Below are 27,154 nucleotides of genomic sequence, written 5' to 3'. Positions count from 1 at the left end.
CCACCATTCATGGCCTTCCAGAGATATTGGTTTCTGATGATGGCGAGGCTTTTACGGGGGAGAAGTTCCAACGTTCCTTGCAGACTAATGGCATCTGCCACATCTGAACCAGCCTCGAATGGCTTGGCAAAAAGAGCGGTGCAAATTTTTAAATCTGCATCGATAATACAACCAGATAGGCCATTGCACCTCAAATTGGATAATTTCCACCTTGCGTACAATACGCCCTTCACATTACTACTGTGGCCACTGCAGCAGAGCTATTAATGGATCGCTGCCTTCGTACTCAGTTAGACCTCGGCGTTCCCCAATTTTGGGGGTAAGTAGAGGCGAGGAAAGCCTCCCAAAAGAAATATCACAACTCGGTGAAAGGCAATAGATTGTTTAAAATCGGCGACCTAGTTTTCGTAAGGAACTTTGCATCTGGTCCATCGTGGATACCAGGGAAAATTGGGGCAAAATCTGGTCCTGTCTCATACCTGATGGACTTAAAAGGGAGAGAAGTGCAAGAGCACATCGACCATATAAGAAGCAGAGAGGCTGCAGCCCCAATGACTGAGCAGGTAGATCCTGTGGGCACTGCCAACATCCCTTTGGTGCTGCCTGAAGCAAGGGAAGGAGGGGGGGGGGTTCTGAAGAGACCACTCCCACTACTCATGCGGGGAGTGGAGAGCGTGGGCCCCCACTTGTCGAGACCTCAAAGCAACTCCTGCTGTTCACAAAAACACCAGCTCACTAGTGGAAGAACCAGTCAGGGAACTGAGGCATTCCACCAGGCCTAAGAAGTCCCCTGATAGACTGATTTTATAAAGGACTATACTATTCTACCACCCCTTGGTGTTTCTGTCCTCATTGTACTTAGTTAACTGTTAATAACCTGTGATGTATATATGTGTCGAGGGACTAAAGAGGGGAGGAACGTGGTAGTATAGCACCTTTAAGGGGTGACTTTTCACAGGGCATGTGACCTGCTCAGGGTCTATAGCATGGGAGTGCACCAAACCTGACCAATGGGGAAAAAGCTTGGGGGCCTGGGGGCAGAGGCCCTGGCAGTGTGATCCCAGAAGTCAAGGAGTGATATACCGGTATTTATCTGTCTGTATGTAGTTAAAGCTCGTTGTGGTTTCAAATAAACCTCTTTGCCAGATAAGACTCCTCAATGCTACCTCACACTATCACACCAATGTTGCTCTGTAACTAATCAGCTGTGCTTAACTGCCATTTACAAGAGATTGCATTTTAATTTTAGCTGATGTTCAATTCTCGGTTATCTGTCGCATCCACCTGGTGGGATCTAGTTCATCCGATTGCTATTAATAATCTCCAAAAGGTTAATCTAACAGTGCTTGCCCTGTAGCTGCTCCCAACAGCAGGGTCAGGCGAAGAGCAATGGAATCTCTGGAGAAATGTCACAAATACCTACAATTGGCCGCCATCATCGTGGAGTTTCCCGAAGCCCCAGCTATGGCAGGAGATCAGTGGATCTCTTGGCGATTCTCCTCGCTGATTTAATTTTCAGAATGACAGGCAAATTTCCCGTGTGAAGAACCTTTAACAGTCTAGAAATGTCTCAAGATCCTGTTGCGCGGGAGGGGGAGGAGAAATGAACATTGGAGAATAGTTATCGGAGACCTGTGAAGGCGTAGCTAAATGTTCAGCAGGTGATTGGGGGTAACAGTTTTGACTGCCACCTTTAGCCATTTGCTTCCTCTCTCCAGGGATTTCACTGAAGTTACTGTGGGAATTGGGGGTAACTCTGTGGCGATTCCAGGCACATGTATTTTAATAGGTTTGTAATTTGCGCCATTCATCACAGTGATAAATCTACAGTAGCAGCATCACCATCGGGCTCAGGCTTACTTGTCAGTGACTACTTTCAGAGCGAGTGTTGATTGCAGGCTAGAGATAGATTATCTGTGTGTCCCTCATCTGCATTTGGTAATCAGAACTAAGGTAGAAAATGCGACAAAACAGAATCTATTCTCTCTCCAGTACTCATATGTGAGCCATTGAGAACTGACCATCAGTCTCTGTGATCCCTGGCCTTTGCTTGATTACTCTCCTGCATCAGAGAAACATTTTCTTAAATTGACCTGAGTTATTTTGCCTCCGCCGACACTACCACCTTTTGGCCGAGGGGCAGGCGAATGGGGGGGGGGGGGGGGGGGGGGTGATGTGTGAAGGCGCTATTGTCCTGCCCTTTATTCCATATTTGTAAATTGCGTGCCTGTGGGACTACCAACTGCAACAACTTATATTTCTATCGCACCTTTGACCTTGGAAAATTGCCAAGATGCTTCACAGCAGTAAAAGCAGAAACTGACACCCAGCCAACAAATGAGATATTAAAAGGAGTTACTGTGAAAGATCTCCCCTGATTACACCGCTAACTGATGGCTATGCGGTGAAGGATAGAACACTGGATCATCGCCTTTATCCACCGACAGATTTTTATCTATAAAGCCACACGCTGTATCCCGTGCATCTGCAACCAGTGGCGGCACCCACCGCCTGAATACCCTGAATAGTATTCAAGTGTGAACAGTTATGGGGAACAATTTTACAGCCAACTGTTCACAAGGAGGAAAAGAGGAAACTGAGGGAGAGGAGCAAAGAGACCACCAGCTTCAAGGTAAAAAGTGAGATTTAAGATTGTAAAGAACAAAATGTTCTAAGAAAGCCTTCCCGCTGCACATCAAGCGCGGTTTTGAAGTTGGTTTGAAAGCCTTTTCGGAGCAAAACGTGCAGGATTTGCCCCAATTGACGACCCCCCTTGGATCTTTCCAATAAGCCAAGCCGGTCGGCTAACCGTCCAAAGAAGCTGAACATGTTCACCGAGGTCAACTACTGGATTATCAACTCCGCCCTGGTGGCTTACAGTGTATACTTCCAAAGAGAGCTCACACACTCAGTTAGACCCATGGAGCAGTATTTGTATTCAAGACTAAAGCATGTCTGAATAGATTGCTTTTGAAAGTGAATGTCAGTTCACGTGGGTGCGACTTGACTGGTCTGAGACGCATAAGAAGGTGATGACAGAGACAAAAAGAGAATGGCAGTGAGAAAGACTGCTTCCGAAAGTCAGAGTGAGCTGTCAGGTAAGTGCGGCTGATTAGTGATGATTGCAGTGTGTCCTGAAGTGACTGTACCTTGGTGATAATACAGACATGCCTCCCAGTTGGACAATATCTTTTTATAAATATCTTGAGATCTTAAATCCATATCAGGGGAGATTAAAGCAGCTGATTGGCCAGAGCTGAGCTTAGCCCCCATTTAAATTGGCTGAGATGCTCAGAGGAGAGACAAACATACCTCAACGTTACCAAGAGTGTCTGCTCAGTGTAGTAGCAACAGTTGTAATGGGAAACTCGCAAGGCGCCACTGTGGATGACCTGCAGGCTGTGGAGCTCCACCACTGGTACAAGAAGTTCATGGTTGAGTGCCCGTCAGGACAGCTGACTCTGCACGAGTTCAAGCAGTTCTTTGGCCTTCGGGGATTGAACCAGGAAGCCAATACCTACATTGAACAGATGTTTAAGACTTTTGACATGAACAAGGTAAGGGAAAGGAAAATCAAAGTGTTTTAATAACTTTAACGGTGAGATGGGTGTCAGAGAGAGGTGAAGTGTGTAATTAGACTGCACACTGACCAGACATTCACCATGTGAGGAATCATAATAGTGAATGTACGCCTATTTGCCAGGGTGCAAATACACTTTACTTCACAGACTGTTAATGTCTCTGCATTCACCTCACTGCCAACACATTTCAGAACTGTTTTCTGAACTAGTAATGGAGTGCAACAACAGTTTATTTTTCTAGAGCATATTTAACAATATAAAATATCCCAAGGCGCTTCAAAGAAATGCTACAAAGCAAAATTAAATACTGCGGGCTGGATTTTCACTACCGAGGCAGGTAGCTCGAGTCAGGAAATTTCTCAACAAGGCAGACCTGCCTCATTTTAAAGAGCTCCATTAGACAATAATATCCAGGGAGGGCGGAGTGGATAGAGTCAGCACCATCGATCCCTGGAGATTGGTGAGTATTAAGGTGGACTGGTGAGGAGGCCCCTCTCAGTTCCCTGGGACTTAATTCCAGTTGTTTTAGAAGCTGTTAGGCAATCTACCCCTCACGCTCTGCCTCATCCCCATGCCGACCATTCACCCATGCCACGTTCATGTCAGGCCATACCCTGCAACTCCCATTTATGAAATCCATTTGAAGATTGTGAAGGCAGCACGGTGGCACAGTAGTTAGCACTGCTGTCTCAACGCCAGGGACCCGGGTTCGATTCTGACCTCGGGTGACTGTGTGGAATTTGCACATTCTGCCCATGTCTGCGTGGGTTTCCTCCATGTGCCCTGGTTTCCTCCCACAGTCAAAAGGTGTGCCGGTTAGGTGGATTGGGCATGCTAAATTGCCCCTTAGGGTAGGGTTGCAGGAAAAGGGTGCGGAATAGGGCTGAGGTAGGATGGTCTTTGGAAGGGTCAGTGCAGACTTGATGGGTCGAATGGCCTCCTTCTGCACTACAGGGATTCTGTGATTAACTCCTCAACAGGTCATTCCATTATTAAAAACTCCTCTATAATTTAGGAGCCGCATCAAAAAACCTTGAACAGTCTCTTTAAACTGAAAACAGTCTGTGAACTCAGAGCCCCGCTAAGAAGATTTTAGCTTCTGAAATTCAGCCAAGCATTAATGATTACACACTAAGAGTCATTGTGATTTTTTAAAAAATCTTTTAAAAATCTCTATTGAAACTGTGGAACAGGTGTGATGTTTTTTCAAACCTTCACCAGGTGGCCTGTCGATCAAAGCAATCCGACAGATGCTTATGCTTTCATTCTCACTGACAGTTTAAGCATTTTCAAGTTTAAAGTGAATGGGTTTAAAAAGGTTTATATAATTGATAGTAATCAACTATTTCCTGATAGATCTGATAGGTAAAAAGGCTATTTTAATATAAATATAAAGGCCCAGTTTTAACACCCATTTTAAAATGAGGATTTCAGCACTCATAACCTCAGGTCATGATAAAACACACAGCTTCAACAGGGACACAAGAAGCCTGACGCATGCATAAACTCATTGGAGATATAAACAACATTTTCACTAAGCAAGATGAAAAAGCTATTGTTCTAATAAACATATTTTCAAAGACAGTTTGACATTAAGAAATGAGCTGTACCAGTAATCAGATCAAGGCCAAGTAAGCACCATTACAATATGGAGGCACCATTGTCCAGAATGTGGATAAAAGCAAAGTCAGCAGAAAACCAGTAGAAACCAATCTTAATAAAAGCACAGAATCGCATTCCATAGTATACACAAATATTCAAACATGCGGATGCACATTAAGGATTGACGGTTAACCATCGAATCAAATGTACTTTTTTTAAAAAAAAACATTTTATTGAGGTATTTTTTGGTATTATAACAACACAATAAACAATGTACATGATACTATAACCATAGAGCCAAAGCTGTCTCCATCCCTTACAGGTCCCATCTTTATTAACCCCTACTCTGAGCTAAACTTAAACCCCCCCCCCCCCCCCTCCTTAGCTGACGATTAATTTTCCGCGAAGAAGTTGACGATGGTTGTCACCTCCGGGCAAATCCTAACAGTGACCCTCTCAAGGCAAACTCGATTGTCTCCAAACAGAGAAAGCTAGCCATGTCCGATAACGAGGTCTCCGACTTTGGGGGCTTTGAGTCTCTCCAAGCTAATAGTATCCGTCTCCGGGCTACCAGGGAAGCAAAGGCTAGACGGTCTGCCTCTTTCTCCTCCTGGATTCCTAGGTCTTCCGACACCCTGAAAATCGCCACTTCTGGACTCAGCGCCATTCTTGTTTTTAACACCGTGGACATGACATCTGCAAACCCCGGCCAAAATCCCCTAAGCTTCGGGCATGTCCAGAATATGTGGACATGGTTCGCTGGTCCTCCCGCACATTTTGCACACCTGTCTTCCACCCCAAAGAATCTGCTCATCCGGCCCACTGTCATGTGACCTTAAATTGTATCAGGCTGAGCCTGGAACATGTTGCGGACGCTTTGACTCTACTCAACGCGTCTGCCCACAGACCAGCCTCTATTCCTCCTCCCACTTGCGCTTCAGCTCCTCGGTGTGCGTCTCCTCTGACCCATAAGTTCCTTGTAAATATCCGAGATACTTCCTCCTCCTACCCACCCTCTGGAAACTACCCTGTCCTGAATCCCCTTTGGCGGTAGGAGCGGGAAGGTTGACACCTGTTGAATCAAATGTTTTTGATTCTAACCCAAACCAATTAGGATGACATGGAGGTGTAGATAGATGCCTAAAGTCTGATGAGATTCTCCTTAAACATGATGGTCTGTACGGCCATCTTTATCCAGGATCATCATGATATGTAAACAAACGTCATCTACCTTCAAGACCATTTACATCTATTCCATAAATTTGTGACTCCCCCACTGTGGGTTAAGTCCCTTGGAATAGCCAAAATGGAGTCTGTTTAAAGTCAGCACTGAATTCAAATAGCCTTGCTGAGTTTGTATTCCTTACCTGTGTCAAACAAAGTCCACTCCATTCTCCTGCCAGCAGAAATTGGATCTGTCAGAAATGGATGCAGGATTTCAGCATCTGGGCCCATCCTCGAGTGACATAAGACAATATTAAGCCTGATGGTCAAAATCGTGATCATGCAGTAGAGTTTTAAGGAGTGCTTAAAGGAGGAAAGCTTATTGAAGATGTTTGGGGAGGGAGCTCCAAAGTTTCGGTCCTACATAGCTGAAAACCCAGCCATCGATGGTAGAGCAATTTAAAATCTGGGATGCTGAAGAGGTCAGAATGTGGATTTCAGAGGCTTGTGGGACCAAAGGAGATTACAGAGATGGATCCAGGACATGGCGGATTTGAAAACAATAGTGACATTTTTAAAATCAATGCATTATGTGATCAGGAACTAATGTAGATAAGCGAACACAGGGTATGATAGGGAAACAGGACTTGGTGTGAGAAAGATTGTGGTAGCAGAGCTTTAGATGATATCAAGCTTACCAAGAATAGAATGTGGGAGGCCAACCACTAGTCAGGTCTAGAGGTAACAAAGCCATGACTGAGGGTTTCAGCAGCAGATGAGTGAAGGCAAAGTTGGGCGATATAATGGAGACAGAAATAATTGATCTTCGTGATGGAGCAGATTTGCAGTTAGGTCAAAAGTAACACTGAGGTTACAAACAGCATGAACCAATGACCTGGGCATACACAGGGCAGAGGTTTCCCAGGTTACTTTTCCACATGCAAAAACAACCCATGGGACCACAGTGTATCAATAGCTTTGCCTCAAGAGAAATTAGCCTCAAAGAGATTTATATGTCAATCTCACGTATCCTTATTTTGCTGAGAAATCCATACAAAAGGGATCAGTCCACAATGCAGAGCAACAAGTGCAGAATCAAAGGCCACTGCAGGATACTAAGTGAAGAGTTATGGTTTACACCACAGGGCACCAGGCATAGGATGGGGGCAGCCAAGAGCCTGGTTGAATGGATATTGTCATGTGAGAGTACCTTTAAGAAATGGGTGTTTAAGAAATGTACCTTATAGAAATGGGTGTTTATCAATGATGTCAGAGTGTGGGTGGAGCTAGGCGGTCTGTCAGCTTTTTACTTTCGTTTTAGGATGTTTGCTGCAGGGTGTGTTTAACGTTTTGTTTTCAGTGTTGGAGCTGAAGCCAGACCAAGCAGGTGTACTGCTTTTCTTTCTGCCATCAAAAGACTATTTTCACTATTTGGTGAATTCAGAATTATAAATGGTTTGAGTAGTGGCTTTAACCTGATGTGTTTCTTCTGTCTTCTGGATGTTGTTTGGCAAGTTATTAACGATTACTTAGTGTTGTATTCTTTGGGGGTTGTATTTGAATTGATGGTTGCAAAGATGTTCACTGTACGTTTTAAAAAGGTTAACTTGAGTTCATAGAATAAACATTGTTGCTTTAAAAAATACTTTTCCATTTCTGCTGTACCACACCTGTAGAGTGGGCCGTGTGCTCCCCATACCACAATCAATTAACAGTTGTGGGTCAGGTGAACTCCATGATACACTTTGGGGTTCTCTAAACCCTGGCCCATAACAAGTTGGGGGCTCGAGGGGGGATAAAAGTCTATCTATTGGATTGGCTTAGTGAAACTAAAGACAGTGAGGGGTGAGCATATTGTGGTTGCTTTTCAGGTGTGGTATTCTAGTTTAAGTGGGGAGTATGTTGTGAACAATGGCTCTTTCAGAGACTCGGACGTTTTTGTGGGTGGAGACAGTCACACACAGTACCTTATGGACAGAGACTAAAAGCAGAAAGATGAGGTAATTATGGCCGTGGCTAAGCATTTAAAGTTGCCTGAGATATAGTTTGACTCATTGGAAATGGCAAAAGTTCAGTTACAAATTAAACAAATGGAACATGAGAAAGAATTAAAGCAGCTTGAATACGAAAGAGATGAGGATAGTGAGAAAGAGTGTCATAGTCGAAGGCTTGGTGGGAATCTATTTAAATATGTCCAAGCATTGCCAAGGTTTGATGAGAAGGAGGTAGAAGCCTTTTTCATTTCATTTGACAAGGTGGCTCAACAAATGAAATGGCCACATGACATGTGGGTATTACTAATTCAAATAAAGCTGTTAGGTAGAGCTAGTGAAGTGTTTGCATCACGACCGGAGGAGGAATCTGGGTCGTATGAGGAGGTGAAAAAATCAATCTTAAGTGCATATGAACTAGTGCCTGAAGCTTCCAGACAAAGGTTTAGAAATTTAATGAAAGATTTTGGTCAAACATACATGGAGTTTGAAAGGATCAAACAGAGTAATTTTGATAGGTGGATAAGGGCTTTGAAAATAGATCAAACGTATGAAGCTCTCAGAGAAATGATACTTTTGGAGGAGTTTAAAATTCAATTCCTGATGTAGTGAGAACTCATGTGGAAGAGCAGAGGGTTAAAACTGTGAGATTAGCAGCAGAAATAGCAGATGATTATGAATTAGTTCATAAATCAAAGCTTGGTTTCCGACATCAAATCAGCCTGTGAGGGGTAGAAACTGGGGACATGAGAAATACTCAAGTGGTAAAGGTAAAGGTGATCTGATGGGAGATAATAAGGAGAGTGTACCTCGGATTAAAAAATAAATCCAGGAGGGTGGAAAAGAAATGAAAATTTTCAAATGTTTTCTCTGTAATAAACTAAGCCATGTAAAGTCACAGTATTGGTGGATGAAGAAAAGCACTGGGAAGGCTAATGTGGTAAAACAGGATAAGACAGTGGGGTTTGTGAAAGTGGGAAAGGAAAGCCCAAGTAACATGAAGGAGGTGCAAAAGATTGTACAGCCTGATCAAGAGGTGATTGATAAGAAGGTGCCAGATCTCTTTAAAGAATTTACTTGTGTGGGTAAAATTTACTTGTGTATCAGGAGGAGAAGGTAAAGAAGTCACAATTTTAAGAGATACGGGAGCTAGTCATTCTTTAATGGTAAGGGATGAGGAGTTATTTACTTTGGGAAGAATGTTGCCAGAAAAGGTGGTAATATGTAGAATTCAGGGTGAGAGGAGTAGTGTTCCATTATATAAGGTAAGGTTGGAAAGTCCAGTGAAGAATGGTGAAGTGGTAGTAGGAGTAATAGAGAAACTATCTTGTCCAGGAATACAGTTTACTTTGGGTAATGATATAGCTGGATCACAGGTGGGAGTGATGCCTACTGTGGTTGATAAGCCAGTGGAAAATCAGACAACTGAAGTGATGAAGGACGAATATTCTGGGATTTTTCTGGTTTGTGTAGTAGCAAGATCGCAAAGTCACAGGTTGAGACAAGAGGAGAAATCAAAGAGTGAAGATGAAGTTGACACGCACTTATCAGAAACAATATTTGATCAGATGGTTGAAAAAGAACAAGAACAGGTAGAGGATCAGGCGGATATTTTTAGTTCAGGAAAATTGGCACAGTTACAAGAAAAAGATGTAGAATAAAATGGATGATTCAGAAAGCATACATGGAAGAGGAATCTGAGTGTATACCAGAATATTATTACTGGAGATAAAGTTTTAGTATTGTTACCAGTGGTAGGTGAGCCTTTAAAAGCTAGGTTTTGTGGACCTCATCAGATTGAAAGGAAATGAAGTGAAGTGAATTATGTGGTTAAAAACACCAGATAGAAGGAAGACTCACCGGGTGTGTCATGTGAATATGCTTAAAAGGTACTTTGAAAGGGAAGGAGAGAAAAGGGAGGATGTTTTAATGATTCTAACTCAAAGTGGCGAATCAAATCCAGATGACTGTGAATTTGTCATACCTCAAATTAAATTTGAAAATGAGTATTTTCTTAAAAATTGGGATAAATGGTTAAGTTACCTTCCAGAGGAAAAACGGACTGACCTGAAAGAGTTATTGATATCACATAGGCAAGTTTGAAGAGATAAATTGGGAAGTATTAAAATGACTATACATGATGTAGATGTGGGAAATGCTGTTCCAATCAAACAACATCCATATAGACTTAACCCTTTAAAATTGGCACAGGTTAACAAAGAGATTGAGAGTATGCTTTAAAATAGCATAATTGAAGTGGGCTGCAGCCATTGGAACTCACCCATAGTGATGGTACCAAAACCAGATGGTTTCCAACGGTTGTGTGTGGCCTATAGAAAGGGTAATGCAGTTACAAGAACGGACTCTTATCCTATCCCACATTTGGAGGATTGCATTGAGAAAGTGGGACAATCAGCTATTATTTCTCTCCTGGATTTACTTGAAGGTTACTGGCAGGTACCTTTATCCGAAAGGCCGAAGGAGATTTCAGTATTTGTGATTCCAGATGGTATATACTAATTCAACGTTATGCCATTTGGCATGAAAAACATCCCAGCCACATTTCAACGGTTAACTAACAAAGTCGTTTCAAGATTATCTAATTGTGCGGTATATCGACGATCTGGTAATTTTCAGCCAGACATGGAAAGAACATTTAAAACATCTGATGGAGTTATTCGATCGACTTCAGGAGGCTGATTTGGTGATAAACCTAGCCAAAAGTGAATTTGGAAAAGCCCAAGTCACTTTCCTTGAGGAGTTTCCGATAACCTTAAGACAAAGGGAAATAATGCGATTTCTTGGCATGAGTGGATTTGATCGAACATTTGTGAAAATTCTTTGTTGCCCGGTTGCTCCACTGATGGACTTGCTGAAGATACGCCGAAAATGTCAATGGACAGCGGCGTTTCAAGAGGCATTTGACTGCCTGAAAGCTATGATAACCAATGCTCCTGTGTTTGAGAATTACAAGCCACTCTTATCAGATTGAACTAAAGTATCTGACTTCAAAGAGAAATGCCGAGGTGTAGAGAAATGGATGGATTGTTCAAAGAGACTGTCAATCAAGAAGGATTTCAGTTGGAGGAGGAAAAACAGAAAATGGACTATATTGTTGTACATATTTGTGTGTGTTGTCTTTTTTTAAACAAAAAAGTGCATTTCTTAAAGGATAGTGAAAAGGTGAAAAATGAAACCATCTTGAAGTTGATGGTTTATTTTTTTTCTTGGGGGGAGATGTCTTGTGAGAGTATCTTTAAAAAATGGGTGTTTATCAGTGATGTCAGAGTGTGGGTGGAGCTGGGCTGTCTGTCAGCATTTTACTTTTGTTTTAGGCTGTTTGCTGCAGGGTGTGTTTTAGTTTAATTTTCAGTGTTGAAGCTGAAGCCAGACTAAGCAGGTGTACTGCTGTTCTCTCTGCCATCAAAAGACTATCTCTGGATCATTTGGTGAATTGGGAATTATAAATGGTTTCAGTAGTGACTTTAACCTGATGTGCTTCAGTTAAAAGGGGTTTCTTCTGTCTTCTGGATGTTGTTTGGGAAGTTATTAAGAATTACTTAGTGTTGTATTCTTTGGGGGTTGTATTTGAATTGATGGTTGCTGTGATGTTCACTGTATATATCAAAAAGGTTAACTTGAGTTCATAGAATAAACATTATTTTACTCTAAAAACACTTTTCAATTTCTGCTGTACCACACCTGTAGAGTGGACCGTGTGCTCCCCATACCACAATCTATTAAAAGTTGTGGGTCAGGTGAACTCCATGATACACTTTGGGGTTCTCTAAACCCTGGCCCATAACAATATTCTATGAAATTCAGCTCTTCAGAATGAAGTACAGTTACAAAAACCAAAATAAAGTTAGGTACTGAAATGAAATACTGTTGGATGGATGGATAGCTAGACCTCCAAATTTGATGTATGGAGGTGAGGTTGAACTGTGGAATTTTATCTGGAGGTCTGAATTATGATGCCTCTATAATTTAGGGAGCATCCATATAGTTTGGCCTCATCTGGAGTACTGGTTTCAGTTCTGGACATCATCCATGAGGAAGGATGTGAAGGCATTGGGGATAGTATAGAGGAAATTCACAATAATTATTCCAGGCATAAAGAACTGTAGCTATAAGGTAGATTGGGACTGTTTTACTTGGATAAAAGAAAGCGGAGAGGAGACTTGATACAGCTATTCAAGATCCAGAGGGGTATGAACAGGGTAAATGCTCTCTGAAGAGAGCATCAAGAACTAGAGGGGACAGATTCAAAAAGTGGAGAAGTGATGTGAAGAAGAATGATTTCAACCAGAGAGAGCTGGAGTCTGGAATTAACTCCCTGCGAGGGTGGTGGATGCAGGTTCAATCCAGGTATTCAAAATCGAATTTGATTGCTGTCTGAAAAGAAAGAATGTGCAATCTTGTAGGGATAAGGCAGGGGTGTGGGATTAGGTAAAATGCTCTTTCAGAGAGTCAGTGCAGACCCGAATGGTCTCCTTCTGCACTGTAAAGATTCTACGATAATTGGCCAGGATCCAGAACCAGTGGTGCTTGGCTTTGCACGCCAGTTTCAGAGGCTGTGTTTTTGGTGCACATTCTCAGCCTGCCCAAAAATAGGACACTTACCATGGGAGGGAGAAATCCTGGCAACTCCACCCATTCATCAACCCTTTCCCCCAACCAAACATTGAACACTGGCATTTCTGGGTCTTTGGGCTACGGGGTTCTGAAGGTACACCTCCTCATCACCAAAGGCCCATTTCTGGAGACACTTTCCCTAAACTTTGCTGGAATCAGGGCTGGGGAACTTAGGGCTGATCTCTTTCTGTTTGCTGGTTGCAGGACGGATACATTGACTTCATGGAATATGTGGCTGCTCTTAGCTTAGTCCTCCGAGGTAAAATGGAACAGAAACTGCGCTGGTACTTCAAGCTCTATGACGTGGATGGCAATGGCTGTATCGACAGGCATGAATTACTCAACATAATTAAGGTAAGAAGCCATCGGTATGTCCAGGAGGATTTTCACCAGTGGACATATTCCTATATGAAGATTGCAGAAGGCAGTGAGGATGACTGACTGCTGTTCTTATGATGTGGACAATAAGTGGATTCCATAGAATATACATCATAGAAAGAGGCTATTGGGCCCAATGAGTCTGTGTTGGAGTTTATCCCCAGAATAAGAGCTTCTTCTCATTCTTTCTACCTAATCTCACCCTTTCAACATATCTTTATGTTCATTTTTCTCTCCTATTCTTGCCAAGTTTCCTTTTAAAAGCACCTGAGTTGTGGTAGCAGCGTCCAAATTCGAACCATGTACTGAATAAAGAAAATACTCTTTATTTCCCTATTAGGTTGATGACTGACCATCTTGGCACTTTTGTGTCGATTCTTATTTAGATTATCTTGTCTGCTTCAATCTCTGTTTGTGGGACTGAGCTCAGAGCTAGAAGAGTTGATAAAATTAACGAGTGACAGTGAAGATTGGAAGAAATATTTTTCTAACGTGGAGTAGGCGATGTGGTATTGTATCAAAATGTCTCAGTTGATAGCATTCTCTCTCTCTCTCTCAGTCAGAAGGTTGCAGGTTCAAATTCAGTTCCAGGACATTGAGCTCATAACCTAGGCTGACATTCTAGTGCTGCACTCAGGGAATGCTGGACTGTCGGGGCTGCTACTGCTAGTGTATTATTTATACATTAAAATGAAGACCTTTTCTCCCTGATTAGATGGACACTGAAGATCCCATGGTTCTACTGGAAGAACAATGGGGAGTCTCCCAATGTCCTGACCTATATCCTTCCCTCAGCCATCTGGCTAAATTAGATTGTTGGTGCAGAAAGGTTCCACATTCACTTACATAAGAACAGAGACTGTGCTAAAGTAACTTTTATTTATTCATGCATGGGTTAACACGGCGGTGCTGGCTTGGCCGGCATTTATTGTCCATCCCTAATTCTTATTTTGATTTCTTGTCTCCTTCACGCTCTGTTTGTGGGACTGAGCTCAGAGCTAGAAGAGCTTGAAGTGGTGGTGAGCTGCCTTCTTGAACCGCAGCACTCCATGTGGTGTAGATACACCCATAGTACTGTTAGGAAGGGAGTTCCAGGATTTTGATCCAGCGACAGTGAGGGAACGGCGATATATTTCCAAGTCAGGATGGTGTTAGCTTAGAGGGGGACTTGCAGGTGGTGGTATTCCCATGCATCTGCTGCCCTTGTTCTTCTAGGTGGTAGAGGTTGTGGGTGTGGAAGATGCTGTCGGAGGAGCCTTGATGAGTTGCAGCAATGCATCTTGTAGATGGTACACGCTACTGCCACTGCGTTGGTGATGAAGGGAGTGAATATGGTAGAGGGAGTGCCAATTAAGTGGGCTGCTTTGTTCCGGTTGCTGTTGAGCTCTTTGAGCATTGTTGGAGCTGCACTCATCCAGGCAAGTTGAGACTATTCCATTACACCCGACTTATGCCTTGTATGTGGTGAATGGATTTTTGGGAGTCAGGAGTTGAGTTACTCTTCACAGAATTCCTAACTTTTGACCTGCTCTTGTAGCCACAGTATTTATGTGGCGAGTCCAGTTCAATTTCTGGTCAATGGTAACGTCTATGATGTTGATGGTAATTCCATTCAGCGCTGGAAATGCCATTGAATATCAAGAGATGATGGTTAGATTCACTCATGTTGGAGATAGTCATTGTCTGACACTTGTATGGCACAAATGTTACTTGCCACTTATCAGCCCAAGTCGGAATGTTGTCCAGGTCTTGCTGTATAGAACACAAACTGCTTCATATCTGAGGAATCATAAATGGTGCTGAACATTGTGAAATCATCAGCAAACATTTCTGCTTCTGGCCTTATGATGGAAGGAAGATCATTGATGAAGTGGCAGTAGATGTTTGTGACGAGGACACTATCCTGAGGAATTCCTGCAGTGATGTCCTCAAACTGAAATGATTTACTTCAAATAATCACAACCATCTTCCTTTGTGCCAGATGTGACTCCAACCAGTGGAGGGTTTCTTCCCCAATTCCCATTTACTCCAGTTGTGCAAGGGCTCTTTGATGCCACACTCAGTGAAATGCTGCCTTGATGTCAAGGGCAGTCACTCTCACCTCAGCTCTGGAATTCATCTCTTTTGACCATATTTGAACCAAGGCTGTAATTAGGTCAGGAGCTGAGTGACTCTGGCAGAACCCAAACTGAGCAGTACTGAATAGGTTATTGTTAAGCAAGTGCCACTTGATGGCACAGGTGATGACTCCTTCCATCACTTTACTGATGATCAAAAGTAGTCTGATGGGGCTGTAATTAGCCGGGTTGAATTTGTCCTGTTTCTGTGGCTAGGATATACTTGGGCATTGCTCCATGTTGCTGTGTAGATACCAGTGTTGGAGGTGAACTAGTACAACTTGGCTAGAAAAATTCTGGAATACAAGACTTCAGCATTATTTCCAGAATACTGTCAGGGCCCATGGCGTTTACAGTATCCAGTGCCTTCTAGCCAAACTCTGTGTGAAAACATTTCTTCCAACTCCACCCTTCAATCTTCCAGCAATGATCCTCTGCCTATGCCCTCTTGATATAATTTTCTAACTATTAGGAGCAACCTTTCACTCTTTAACCTGTCAAGACCCTTTTTTGAATCCCTGAATTAGGCAACTCTCCATCCCAACTCGTCTTCACCTTTTCTGTTTTTAAATCTTTCTCAATAACTACAAACTCTTGCTTCCGCTATCCCTGTGGATCATTGATTTGTATCGTTTTGTATCCCAGGCTATTCGTGCCATTAATGGTTGTGAACAGGACATATCAGTGGAACAGTTCACAAATGAGGTCTTTGACAGTATTGATATCAATGGAGATGGTGAGTAGGTTTTTCCTTTTTATTTTCAGTCTTTTCTGACCTGATCTTCTCCTCAATTCAAGGACCTCTTGCTTGGGTCGAACGCCACAAGCACTGATTGTCAACTGTATCATCGTTTCATGTGTGAGCATGAATGATGACTCCGACATGACTGCTCTAGTCATTGCAGTGAGCCCAATCCTCTTATTCACCTGACAGCAAGAGACAGATTCCTCCAGCAGTTGTGGCTAAACAGCGAACCAGAGCTGGCACCAATTCCAGCACTTCTATCCCTGTACCAGTTGAGATCAGTCAACCCAGGAAGATTAAGGATCATACCTGATCCATGCGACTCACTGTTATAACTAGCCAAGAAATCAGAGTTGGCCCTCTCCCATCATCCCATTAATGACGGCTGTGCCTTCAGGTGCCTAGTGGTGGCTGAATTCAGAACATTGGGGATTCAAATTCCCACTCCAGAGAACTGACTACAAAATCTAAGCTAACATTTTAGTACAGTGCTGAAGGAATGCTGCCATGCCAGAGGTGTCGTTTTATGGATGAGATGTTAAACCGCCCTATGTTCTTGTTGGAACTTAAAAGATCTCATCCAGAATATCAAAAAATAGCTTGGCATTTCTCCCCAGTGTCCTGGTCAACCTTCATCCCTCACCTAACATCAAATTAACTGGTCATTTTTGGGGAGCTTACTATGCCCATATTGGTTGCTGCCATTCTTATGTTACAACAGCAATTCAAAAGTACTTAATTGGCTAGAAATGCTTTGGGACAACTTGAGAATGTGAAAGATAATTTATATGTCTGTGTAAGCTAATACTACTTGCTCCATCAGTGGCCAGACCTTCAGCCGTCTGGGCTCTAATATCTGGAATTCCTTCCTTAAACCTCTCCGAATCCCCATCTGTCTCTCTCAGAAGTTCTTTTAAACCTACCTCTTTCACCAAGTTATTGGTCATCTGCTGTATAAATCACAATTTTGCTTTATAGTTTTCCTGTAATTGACTTTGTTTCATTAAAGCTACTATATAAATATAAGTTGTTGTTGAAGTAGTCAATTCTTCTTCATTGTCCAAGTTAAATCACTTATTTCCTCTCAGTTTGCCGACACTTTTTATTATCTGTAGAGCTGAATTATTTCCCCTATGGCTATGTTTTGTTTGCAGGGGAACTTTCTCTTGAAGAGTTTGTTGAAGGAGCAAAGAAAGACAAACAGTTTTCTGACGTGATGATGAATAGTCTGGATCTCACTCATATTGTTACCATGATCCATAACCGAAGGCACAGTGTGTAAAATGGAGGAAACGGACGGAATATCAGACAAGCACCAAAATATCATCCAGAACCTATTATTTGGTCACAAGGAAAAAACACACACATACAGAGCATCACAGAATTACATAGAACATAGAACAGTACAGCAAAGAACAGGCCCTTTGGCCCTCGATGTTGTGCCGAGCAATGATCACCCTACTCAACCCCACGTATCCACCCTGTACCCGTAACCCAACAACCCCCCCCCCCCCCTTAACCTTACTTTTAAGGACACTACGGGCAATTTAGCATGGCCAATCCACCTAACCCGCACATCTCACTTGAACTTCACTCTTAAATTCACAATTGGACTTGGAATAAAAACCACTTACTCCAGCACTGGTGAAATTATTATTCTTCAAAATTGAAAAGCATTCTGTTACCCTAATGCACAATCTCCACCTGAAAAGAATCATCCAATACAGTTTGCTTTGTGACTCAGGCATTGAGGAAGCCGCCTTGCAGGAGCCCTTGTTTGGAATTCTGGGTCTGCTGGTTGACAGTTGGAAGCAGTGCCTCCATCCTTGACCTTCAGTAAGGATGATGGGATGAGAAGACATTGTGGAACTGGAGCTCAGACAGAGCAGTTGAATCAATTTCAATAATCTTGGAATAGGTGGTTATGCCTCAACCCTACATGGTCCGGTATTAATCACTTCTGTGTCTGTAAAACTGTTACCCCCCTTAATGGCTAACTTGGCTGTACAGCAGCTCCACCTGTAAAGTTAGACACATTCCAGTTTAGAGAGTGAGGGAAGAGCCCTTTATCTATACTTCACTCATTTGTCTAAAGCGAAGAATTTTTTGTACAGGATTTATTATGTTAACAAAAAAGATACTTTTTGTAACTTCAATTGTTTTTATCCACTCTGACAGAGGTGGATGAATTTAGCAACATTTACTGAATGTATTAATACTACTGCAATTAATCCACAAATTAATTAATCCACACATTCAGGTTTGAGTATGTCCCGGTGGTTGAACTTAAGTTTTAAGTGATGCTCATTGCATGCTTTGTAACTGCACCCTGTATTTTAAGCCATGTTGGAGGGAAATCAGGATTTAAAAAACATGGACATGTTTGAAATATTTTGGGGACTCTGTAATCAAGGAGTTTTATAAGGCCAACACACCTCTCAAAATCATCAGTGTGTGCAGGCTTCTTAATGGCATTAATTTTGTATAAAAACCCGCTAAGTGAAATCAGTCCCCAGTTTGTTACTTGATGACTGACCTCCTCAGTTTATGTGACCAAATCCCTCCATTTATGTGATTGACTCCCTTAGTTTATGTGCCTTTGGAGCATTTAGAGGAGGGACATCTACATGGTATCCTGCTGTGCAGTGCTGCCTGCTTTACATATCAATTTAAAAATCTTTGAGTACAATCATTGTCATGGTTGATTAGGATAATCCGAGAGGAAATTTCCAGTGGAAGTTTTACTGAACAGTCTTCATGAACCCTCGTCCTGTCTGTACTCTTTCAGATGTTGATCGACCTGATGTTGTATTTGTAGATTTATATTTGGCACTTAAATCGTGATACAAAGCAAGGGATCAACTGACAGTGAAAGAGAATAAAACCAACCTGAGAACATCTGAAAGAAAGCAAGTGCTGGACTGAACTAAAATGACAAAGTGCTGAAGGATCAACAGCAAAGCTTGCTGATATTAAGGCCACCTTTTGAGCCATACATTGATGCAGCCATCATTATGGACAGGTTGATGGGATTGTGAATAAGAGAATCATTGGTATATGTACCGAGTGGAAAGAACCCCAGCCTCCATTGATGAGTCAGCCCCTCTATGTCCCGTTAATGAGGCCAGCCAGTCAATTATCAGAAGCATTACGATAAATCAATTAATCAATTAAATCACCTGAGGGACAAATTAAAGGGGCAGCTCCTTAAAGGGAAACTGCCTGAAACAAAAAGCAAATCACAAATGAAACTTAAAACATCAAATCAACATGTAATTTAAGGGGTTGATAAGGCACCCCAGTGCCCATAGTGACCACCAGTCATGGAAGGCCTCAACGCCACTGGTAGACACCGCATGCTCCCTCTCTCGAGACACCCGGCCACAAATGTAGCTGCGGTAGAGGGGCAGATAGCTGGGTCTGATGACCCCCTCTGTCGCCCGTTGCCTGGCTCTGTTCTTTGCAAGTTTAACCAGGCCCAGAGGTACTGCAGACACACTGGGCTGATCAATTAATAGAAGAGAACTTGCATTGATGTAGCTCCTTTCATGACTTCAGCCAATTAAGTACTTTTAAAGTGTAGTCAATATCATGAAGTGTTCACTCAGTTCCAAGCTCTCAGCATCAAATGTACATCATCGTAATGTCAATTTAAGTCAAAAAAATCCACTTTCCTTCCCTCACACTCAACTCATTCTCGATCCATACACCTAAAATCTGGAGACATATAAAATGGGCTGCCAATTTTAGAATCACACAAAGTTTGAGGGGGTACAGATCAGTTTTTAACCAGAAGGTGAAGTTTGCCCTTGTACAATTTAGCAATGCTGACATGTATTCATGTTGTCTCTAGAGGGAACAGGGTCACTTTAATAGTTTGATTATGTCTTTGGAAATTTGGACGGGTGAACAGTCAAGCTATTCCAGCAGCCTGTGTGACAACACCTTCTCAAATAAAGCCCTTGTGTGATTGTACCTTTTTGGTCAAAGAACAAAGAACAAAGAAAAGTACAGCACAGGAACAGACCGTTCGGCCCTCCAAGCCCGTGCCGACCCTGCTGCATGACTAAACTACAATCTTCTACACTTCCTGGATCCATATCCCTCTTTTCCCATCCTATTCATGTATTTGTCAAGATGCCCCTTAAATGTCACTATCGTCCCTGCTTCCACCACCTCCTCTGGCAGAAAGTTCCAGGCACCCACTACCCTCTGTGTAAAAAAACTTGCCTCGTACATCTACTCTAAACTTATGCCCCCAAGTAATTGACCCCTCAACCCTGGGGAAAAGCCTCTGACTATCCACTCTGTCAATGCCCCTCATAATTTTGTAGACCTCTATCAGGTCGCCCCCAACCTCCGTCGTTCCAGTGAGAACAAACCGAGTTTATTCAACCGCTCCTCACAGCTAATGCCCTCCATACCAGGCAACATCCTGGTAAATGTCTTCTGCACCCCCTCGAAAGCCTCCACATCCTTCTGGTAGTGTGGCGACCAGAATTGAACATTACATTCCAAGTGTGGCCTAACTAAGGTCCTATACAGCTGCAACATATATCTTATACTCATTGGCTCCGGCCAATGAAGGTAAGCATGCCATATGCCTTCTTGACTACCTTCTCCACCTGTGTTGCCCCTTTCAGTGACCTGTGGATCTGTACACCTAGATGTCTGACTTTCAATACTCTTGAGAGTTCTACCACTCACTGTATATTCCCTACCTGCATTAGACCTTCCAAAATGCATTACCTCACATTTGTTCAGATTAAACTTCATCTGCCATCTCTCCACCCAAGTCTCCAAACGATCTAAATCCTGCTGTATCCTCTGACAGTCCTCATTGCTATCCGCAATTCCACCAACCTTTGTGTCGTCTGCAAACGTACTAATCAGACCAGTTACATTTTCCTCCAAATCATTTATATATACTACGAACAGCAAAGGTCCCAGCACTGATCCCTGCGGAACACCACTAGTCACATCCCTCCAATTAGAAAAGCACCCTTCCATTGCTACTCTCTGTCTTCTATGACCTAGCCAGTTCTGTATCCACCTTGCCAGCTCACCCCGATCCCATGTGACTTCACGTTTTGTACCAGTCAACCATGAGGGACCTTGTCAAAGGCCTAACTGAAGTCCATATAGACAACATCCACTGCCCTACCTGCATCAATTATCTTTGTAACCTCTTCAAAAAACTCTATCAAGTTAGTGAGACATGACCTGTCGTTCAGGAAACCATGCTGCCTCTCACTAATACGTCCATTTGTTTCCAAATGGGAGTAGATCCTGTCTCGAAGAATTCTCTCAGTAATTTCCCTACCACTGATGTAAGGCTCACTGGCCTGTAGTTCCCTGGATTAATCTTGCTACCCTTCTTAAAAAAAGGAACAACATTGGCTATTCTCCAGTCCTCCGGGACATCACCTGAGGACAGTGAGGATCCAAAGATTTTTGTCAAAGCCTCAGCAATTTCTTCTATAGCCTCCTTCGGTATTCTGGGGTAGATCCCATCAGGCCTTGGGGACTTATCTACCTTAATATTTTTCAAGACGCCCAACACCTCATCTTTTTGGATCTCAATGTGACCCAGGCTATCTACACACCCTTCTCCAGACTCAGCACCCACTAATTCCTTCTCTTTGGTGAATACTGATGCAAAGTATTGAATACCGATGCAAACATCTCTTTAAAAATACCACAAATGAAACCGACGACAAGGAGGTCGGAATCCACACTGCAAACACCTGAGAAAGAACTCCAGAAATCTTGTGGAGTAAGGAAAATTGTCCAGCCATGTGCAGACATCCAATAAGGACTAAGAAGCTAAAAAAACATTGCTGCACCAAAGCGGGCAAAAGGGGTGCTGAATAAAAGCAGCAACCATCGAAGGAACTGAAATTTAAACAAAGATTTCAGTGAAAACAACATCAAAAGGGAGGCTGCCATGTGCTCTGCTCGGAACATTCTGGAACAGAGTCAAGTGCTCCCTTTACTGTGAATAGCAAGTAAAGTAGTAAATGAATTGAGAGCAGGATAAAGGAACAGGTTGAGTTTAGGATTACCTTGTCGGAAAGAAAAAGGATCAAGGTAGTGCTAAAACCTTTGTGGTACATTTGTGCTTACACAAACCCTTCCCATAGTAAAAATGCTGAGTTTTTGGGACATATGATGAAAACACTGAGCCCTGGAGCTCATAGACTGAAATATTCAAATACTTTGTCCATACTGACAAAATTTTGGCAGACTTTCCTGAGTACAATGGGGGAAGAACCATCAACCTTCTGCGAAATCAGGTGCAACCAGAAGAACCAGGCTCAAAAACCTATGGTAAAATTGTGGCGATATTGCACGGCCCCCTCTCACTGAAACTCTTGGTCATTGTCGAGAGGCTCCAGTAGCATCAACGTAACCAGCAAGAAGGTAAATTAATCATGCAATTCGTAGTTACTTTAAAGAAATTAACTGAACATTGTGAATTTGGAGATGTCTTCAACGACACCATTAGAGAAAGATGTATGTGGGCTAAGATGCAAAACTATCCAAAAAAGGCTGATAACAGAAAGCAACTTAGACCTAAAGAAGGCTTCTGAAGTCATGATCTCTATGAACGAGCAGCTAAGAAAGTTCAACAATTAAGCTCGAGCAGTAAAGTCCACAAGGTATTGGCCGAAACCCCAACACCGACACAGGTTCAAACTTGCCATCGATGAACAAAAACTGAGCACACAGCAACAGATTGCTAGAGTAAAGGTGCAAAATTCAAAAATTTTGGTTAAAAAAGGGCACATCGAACTTGCTTGTTGAAGTAACAAACACCAAAGTTTCAAACAAGAATTATAAAAATCAAGATCCAAATACATCAAGTAAAAAATTGAAGAGAAAAGAGTGTCCACATGATATAAAACGGGCGCGAAAAAGGACCAGCTGGTCGTAGTCAGATGGCGAACTGTCCTTGAACGTTTTAGCCATTGTGGACACAATCAACTGTTTCTGGGCCACTCCTTTACTGGATGGACAACCATTGTAAATGCAGGTGGGTACTGGTGCAGCCATTTCATTGGTACCAGAAACTGTTTATCAAATATTTAAAAGCCGATCTGGGCTGGTATGAATTGCTTCTCAGCCTTTTTCGCTCAGATTAAGTGTAGGATCAGGCTCTAGATGAGGTGCAATGTCGGTTCTTGTCAGTTCAGATCATGTATGACTCTCTTGTGGGGAACATGAATTGGATTCAGTTTGAATTGGTTTTTGAAGCAAGGAGATGGAGTAAGGGCTTGCCCAGTCCACTCTGCACGTTGGCTTTGTAACATTGCGAAAGGAATCTTTTTTATTTTAAATGTCTATATTCTGGGGTGGTGTAGTATGAGGAATGGCTGTGTGAAAGAGCAAGTGCCTGGCATTTCAGACAATAAAGATTTTAATTAAAAAAACAAACTGTTTACCAAGAGAAACTATGACCTATCACCTTGAAACCCTCAAAGATCATCCTCAAACCTATACCGTGGAAATAGAACCGTTAAAGGGCAATCTTCAGGTAAATGTGCAGCTAAATGGACAGATTGCAGACTTGCCCCTGTATGTCGTTAAAGGTAACTATCCAGCCCTAACAGGGAGAACCTGGCTGGAGAAAATCAAGTTAAACTGGGCCTATGTGAATTGCATGTCAGAGTTTGAATCAGGTCTACTAATTGGGAGGCACAGTGGGTAGCACTGTTGCCTCACAGCTCCAGGGTCCCAGTTCCCACAGTTCCAAAAGACGTGCAGGTTAGGTCATTTGGAGATTCTGAATTCTCCCTCAGTCTACCCGAACAGGCGCCTGAATGTGGCGACAAGGGGCTTTTCACAGTAACTTAATTTGCAGAGTTAATGTAAGCCTTCTTGTGAGAATAAAGATTATTATAAAGATTTGGTTGGGGAACGCCCCGCCCAGGCTGCTACAAAGATTTGGTTGGGGAACGCCCCGCCCAGGCTGTGCCCCGCCCAGGCTGCTATAAAGATTTGGTTGGGGAACTCCCCGCCCAGGCTGCTATATAGATTTGGTTGGGGAACGCCCCGCCCAGGCTGCTATAAAGATTTGGTTGGGGAACGCCCCGCCCAGGCTGCAATAAAGATTTGGTTGGGGAACGCCCCGCCCAGGCTGCAATAAAGATTTGGTTGGGGAACGCCCCGCCCAGGCTGCTATAAAGATTTGGATGGGGAACGCCCCGCCCAGGCTGCTATATAGATTTGGTTGGGGAACGCCCCGCCCAGGCTGCAATAAAGATTTGGTTGGGGAACGCCCCGCCCAGGCTGCTATAAAGATTTGGTTGGGGAACTCCCCGCCCAGGCTGCTATATAGATTTGGTAGGGGAACGCCCCGCCCAGGCTGCTATAAAGATTTGGTAGGGGAACGCCCCGCCCAGACTGCTATAAAGATTTGGTTGGGGAACGCCCCGCCGAGCTGCTATAAAGATTTGGTTGGGGAACGCCCCGCCCAGGCTGCTATAAAGATTTGGTTGGGGAACGCCCCGCCGAGCTGCTATAAAGATTTGGTTGGGGAACGCCCCGCCCAGGCTGCTATATAGATTTGGTTGGGGAACGCCCCGCCGAGCTGCTATAAAGATTTGGTTGGGGAATGCCCCGCCCAGGCTGCTATATAGATTTGGTTGGGAAACGCCCCGCCCAGGCTGCTATAAAGATTTGGTAGGGGAACGCCCCGCCCAGGCTGCTATAAAGATTTGGTAGGGGAACGCCCCGCCCAGGCTGCTATAAAGATTTGGTAGGGGAACGCCCCGCCCAGGCTGCTATATAGATTTGGTTGGGGAACGCCCCGCCGAGCTGCTATATAGATTTGGTAGGGGAACGCCCCGCCGAGCTGCTATATAGATTTGGTAGGGGAACGCCCCGCCCAGGCTGCTATAAAGATTTGGTAGGGGAACGCCCCGCCCAGGCTGCTATAAAGATTTGGTTGGGGAACGCCCCGCCCAGGCTGCGCCCCGCCCAGGCTGCGCCCCGCCCAGGCTGCGCCCCGCCCAGGCTGCTATATAGATTTGGTTGGGGAACGCCCCGCCCAGGCTGCTATAAAGATTTGGTAGGGGAACTCCCCGCCCAGGCTGCTATAAAGATTTGGTTGGGGAACGCCCCGCCCAGGCTGCTATAAAGATTTGGTTGGGGAACGCCCCGCCCAGGCTGCTATATAGATTTGGTTGGGGAACTCCCCGCCCAGGCTGCTATATAGATTTGGTAGGGGAACGCCCCGCCGAGCTGCTATATAGATTTGGTTGGGGAACGCCCCGCCGAGCTGCTATATAGATTTGGTTGGGCAACGCCCCGCCCAGGCTGCTATAAAGATTTGGTTGGGGAACGCCCCGCCCAGGCTGCGCCCCGCCCAGGCTGCTATATAGATTTGGTTGGGGAACTCCCCGCCCAGGCTGCTATATAGATTTGGTAGGGGAACGCCCCGCCCAGGCTGCTATAAAGATTTGGTTGGGGAACGCCCCGCTCAGGCTGCTATAAAGATTTGGTTGGGGAACGCCCCGCCCAGACTGCACTTACCTTAATTTCCGTTCTTCAGTGTAGGAAGAGATGATTTCATGTTCCCCAACCCGACCACCGGAACTCCCAACACCTCAACTTAATGTTGGGGAATCCTTAAGCTCCCGGCATCCCACCTCATAAGGGCAGGGCACCCCTGGGCCCGATCGCTGGCCTGGGCACAATTCCAGCTTGACACTGCAGTCCAGCAGGTCCATCTGGACACCCTGGTAGTGCCGGGCTGGCACCCGGGATCCAGATTGCGACGTCCTTTTGAATCTCGCAAGTCTGGCACGATGTGGCCGTCAGATCACGCCCCATGTGTAGGAAAGTTAAGGAAATTGGTAATGGTGGAAAAATAGAAATAACACGCAGAATCAAAAATAAAGTAATTAATACTCAGCATTGATTTCAAAAGGAAAAGTCTTGTTTGAGCAACCTCTCAGAATTCTTTGAAGAGGTGACAGAGAGCAGATAACGATGATGTAGTAGATGGAATATATTTGGAAAAGGACCACATAAAGATTGCTGAATAATGTCAGAACATAGATTAGAGAGAAGCAACAGAATGGATTGCTAGCTAGCTGCAAGACAGAAAGCAAAGACTAGGGGTCACGAGTAATTATTCAGGCTGGCAGAAGGCTCCACAACGATCAAGATTGAAAAGTAGGAAAGGTAGATATGCATAAATGAGGGAGAAGGTAATAGAGGGTTGTATTGATAGAATTAGATAAATAGAGGGTTGTATTGATAGAATTAGATAAATAGAGGGTTGTATTGATAGAATTAGGTAAATAGAGGGTTGTATTGATAAAATATGCGAGGAGGCTCAAATGGAGTAGACTGAATGGCATCTCTGAGTGGGTTAGGTATGTTTTGGCGCAGCCATTTGGGCGCGGCCGTTGTGGCGTGGCCGTTTTGGCGCCGGCTGTTTTGGCGCCGGATGTTTTGGCGCCGGATGTTTTGGCGCCGGACGTTTTGGCCATAATAACATTTCTTTATTTGTAAATTAGCCTCAGTTGAGTTGGCTGCTGGTGCGGGTCCGCTGTCACAAGTGTTTCGTTCTATCACCATCTTTTAATATATTTTTTAACTAAACCAATTCGCATACCCATATGGTGGCTGAGGAAGTATCAATGAAACGTGGTAAAGAAAAATTTGTTCATAACGGATTCCTTTACATCTTTGACAAAACATTGACAAAAAAATTTACTAGCCACAAAAACTAAAAAAATTTCTGTCGTCTGCGCCCAAACGGCCGCGCCAAATTGGCTGCGCCCAATTGTCCCATGGCGCCCAAACGGCTGCGTCCAAACGGCCGCGCCCAATTGGCTGCGCCCAATTGTCCCATGGCGCCCAAACGGCTGCGTCCAAACAGCCGCGCCAAAACGGCCGCGCCCAATTGTCCCATACCGTCTCTGAGTG

At 43.7% G+C, this 27,154-nt stretch overlaps 1 protein-coding gene and 1 pseudogene across 1 annotated transcript; both read left to right on the top strand.

Moving 5' to 3' along the window:
* The first annotated feature begins 3,284 nt into the window (after positions 1 to 3,284).
* On the top strand, positions 3,285 to 19,111 carry guca1a (guanylate cyclase activator 1A). The gene is made up of 4 exons (XM_038811679.1): positions 3,285 to 3,557; positions 13,178 to 13,327; positions 16,114 to 16,204; positions 17,368 to 19,111. Exons 1-4 carry the CDS (start codon positions 3,288 to 3,290, stop codon positions 17,493 to 17,495), a joined length of 639 nt encoding a protein of 212 aa, XP_038667607.1. The 5' UTR covers positions 3,285 to 3,287; the 3' UTR covers positions 17,496 to 19,111.
* A 4,216-nt stretch (positions 19,112 to 23,327) lies between these two features.
* Positions 23,328 to 23,543, top strand: LOC119974048 (annotated as a pseudogene).
* Positions 23,544 to 27,154: the final 3,611 nt, after the last annotated feature.

This window comes from Scyliorhinus canicula, chromosome 11, assembly GCF_902713615.1.
Source record: "Scyliorhinus canicula chromosome 11, sScyCan1.1, whole genome shotgun sequence".
NCBI classification, from domain to species: Eukaryota; Metazoa; Chordata; class Chondrichthyes; order Carcharhiniformes; family Scyliorhinidae; genus Scyliorhinus; species Scyliorhinus canicula.
Note: the sequence above shows the minus strand (reverse complement) of the source record. Positions and strands in the feature narration are given on the sequence as shown.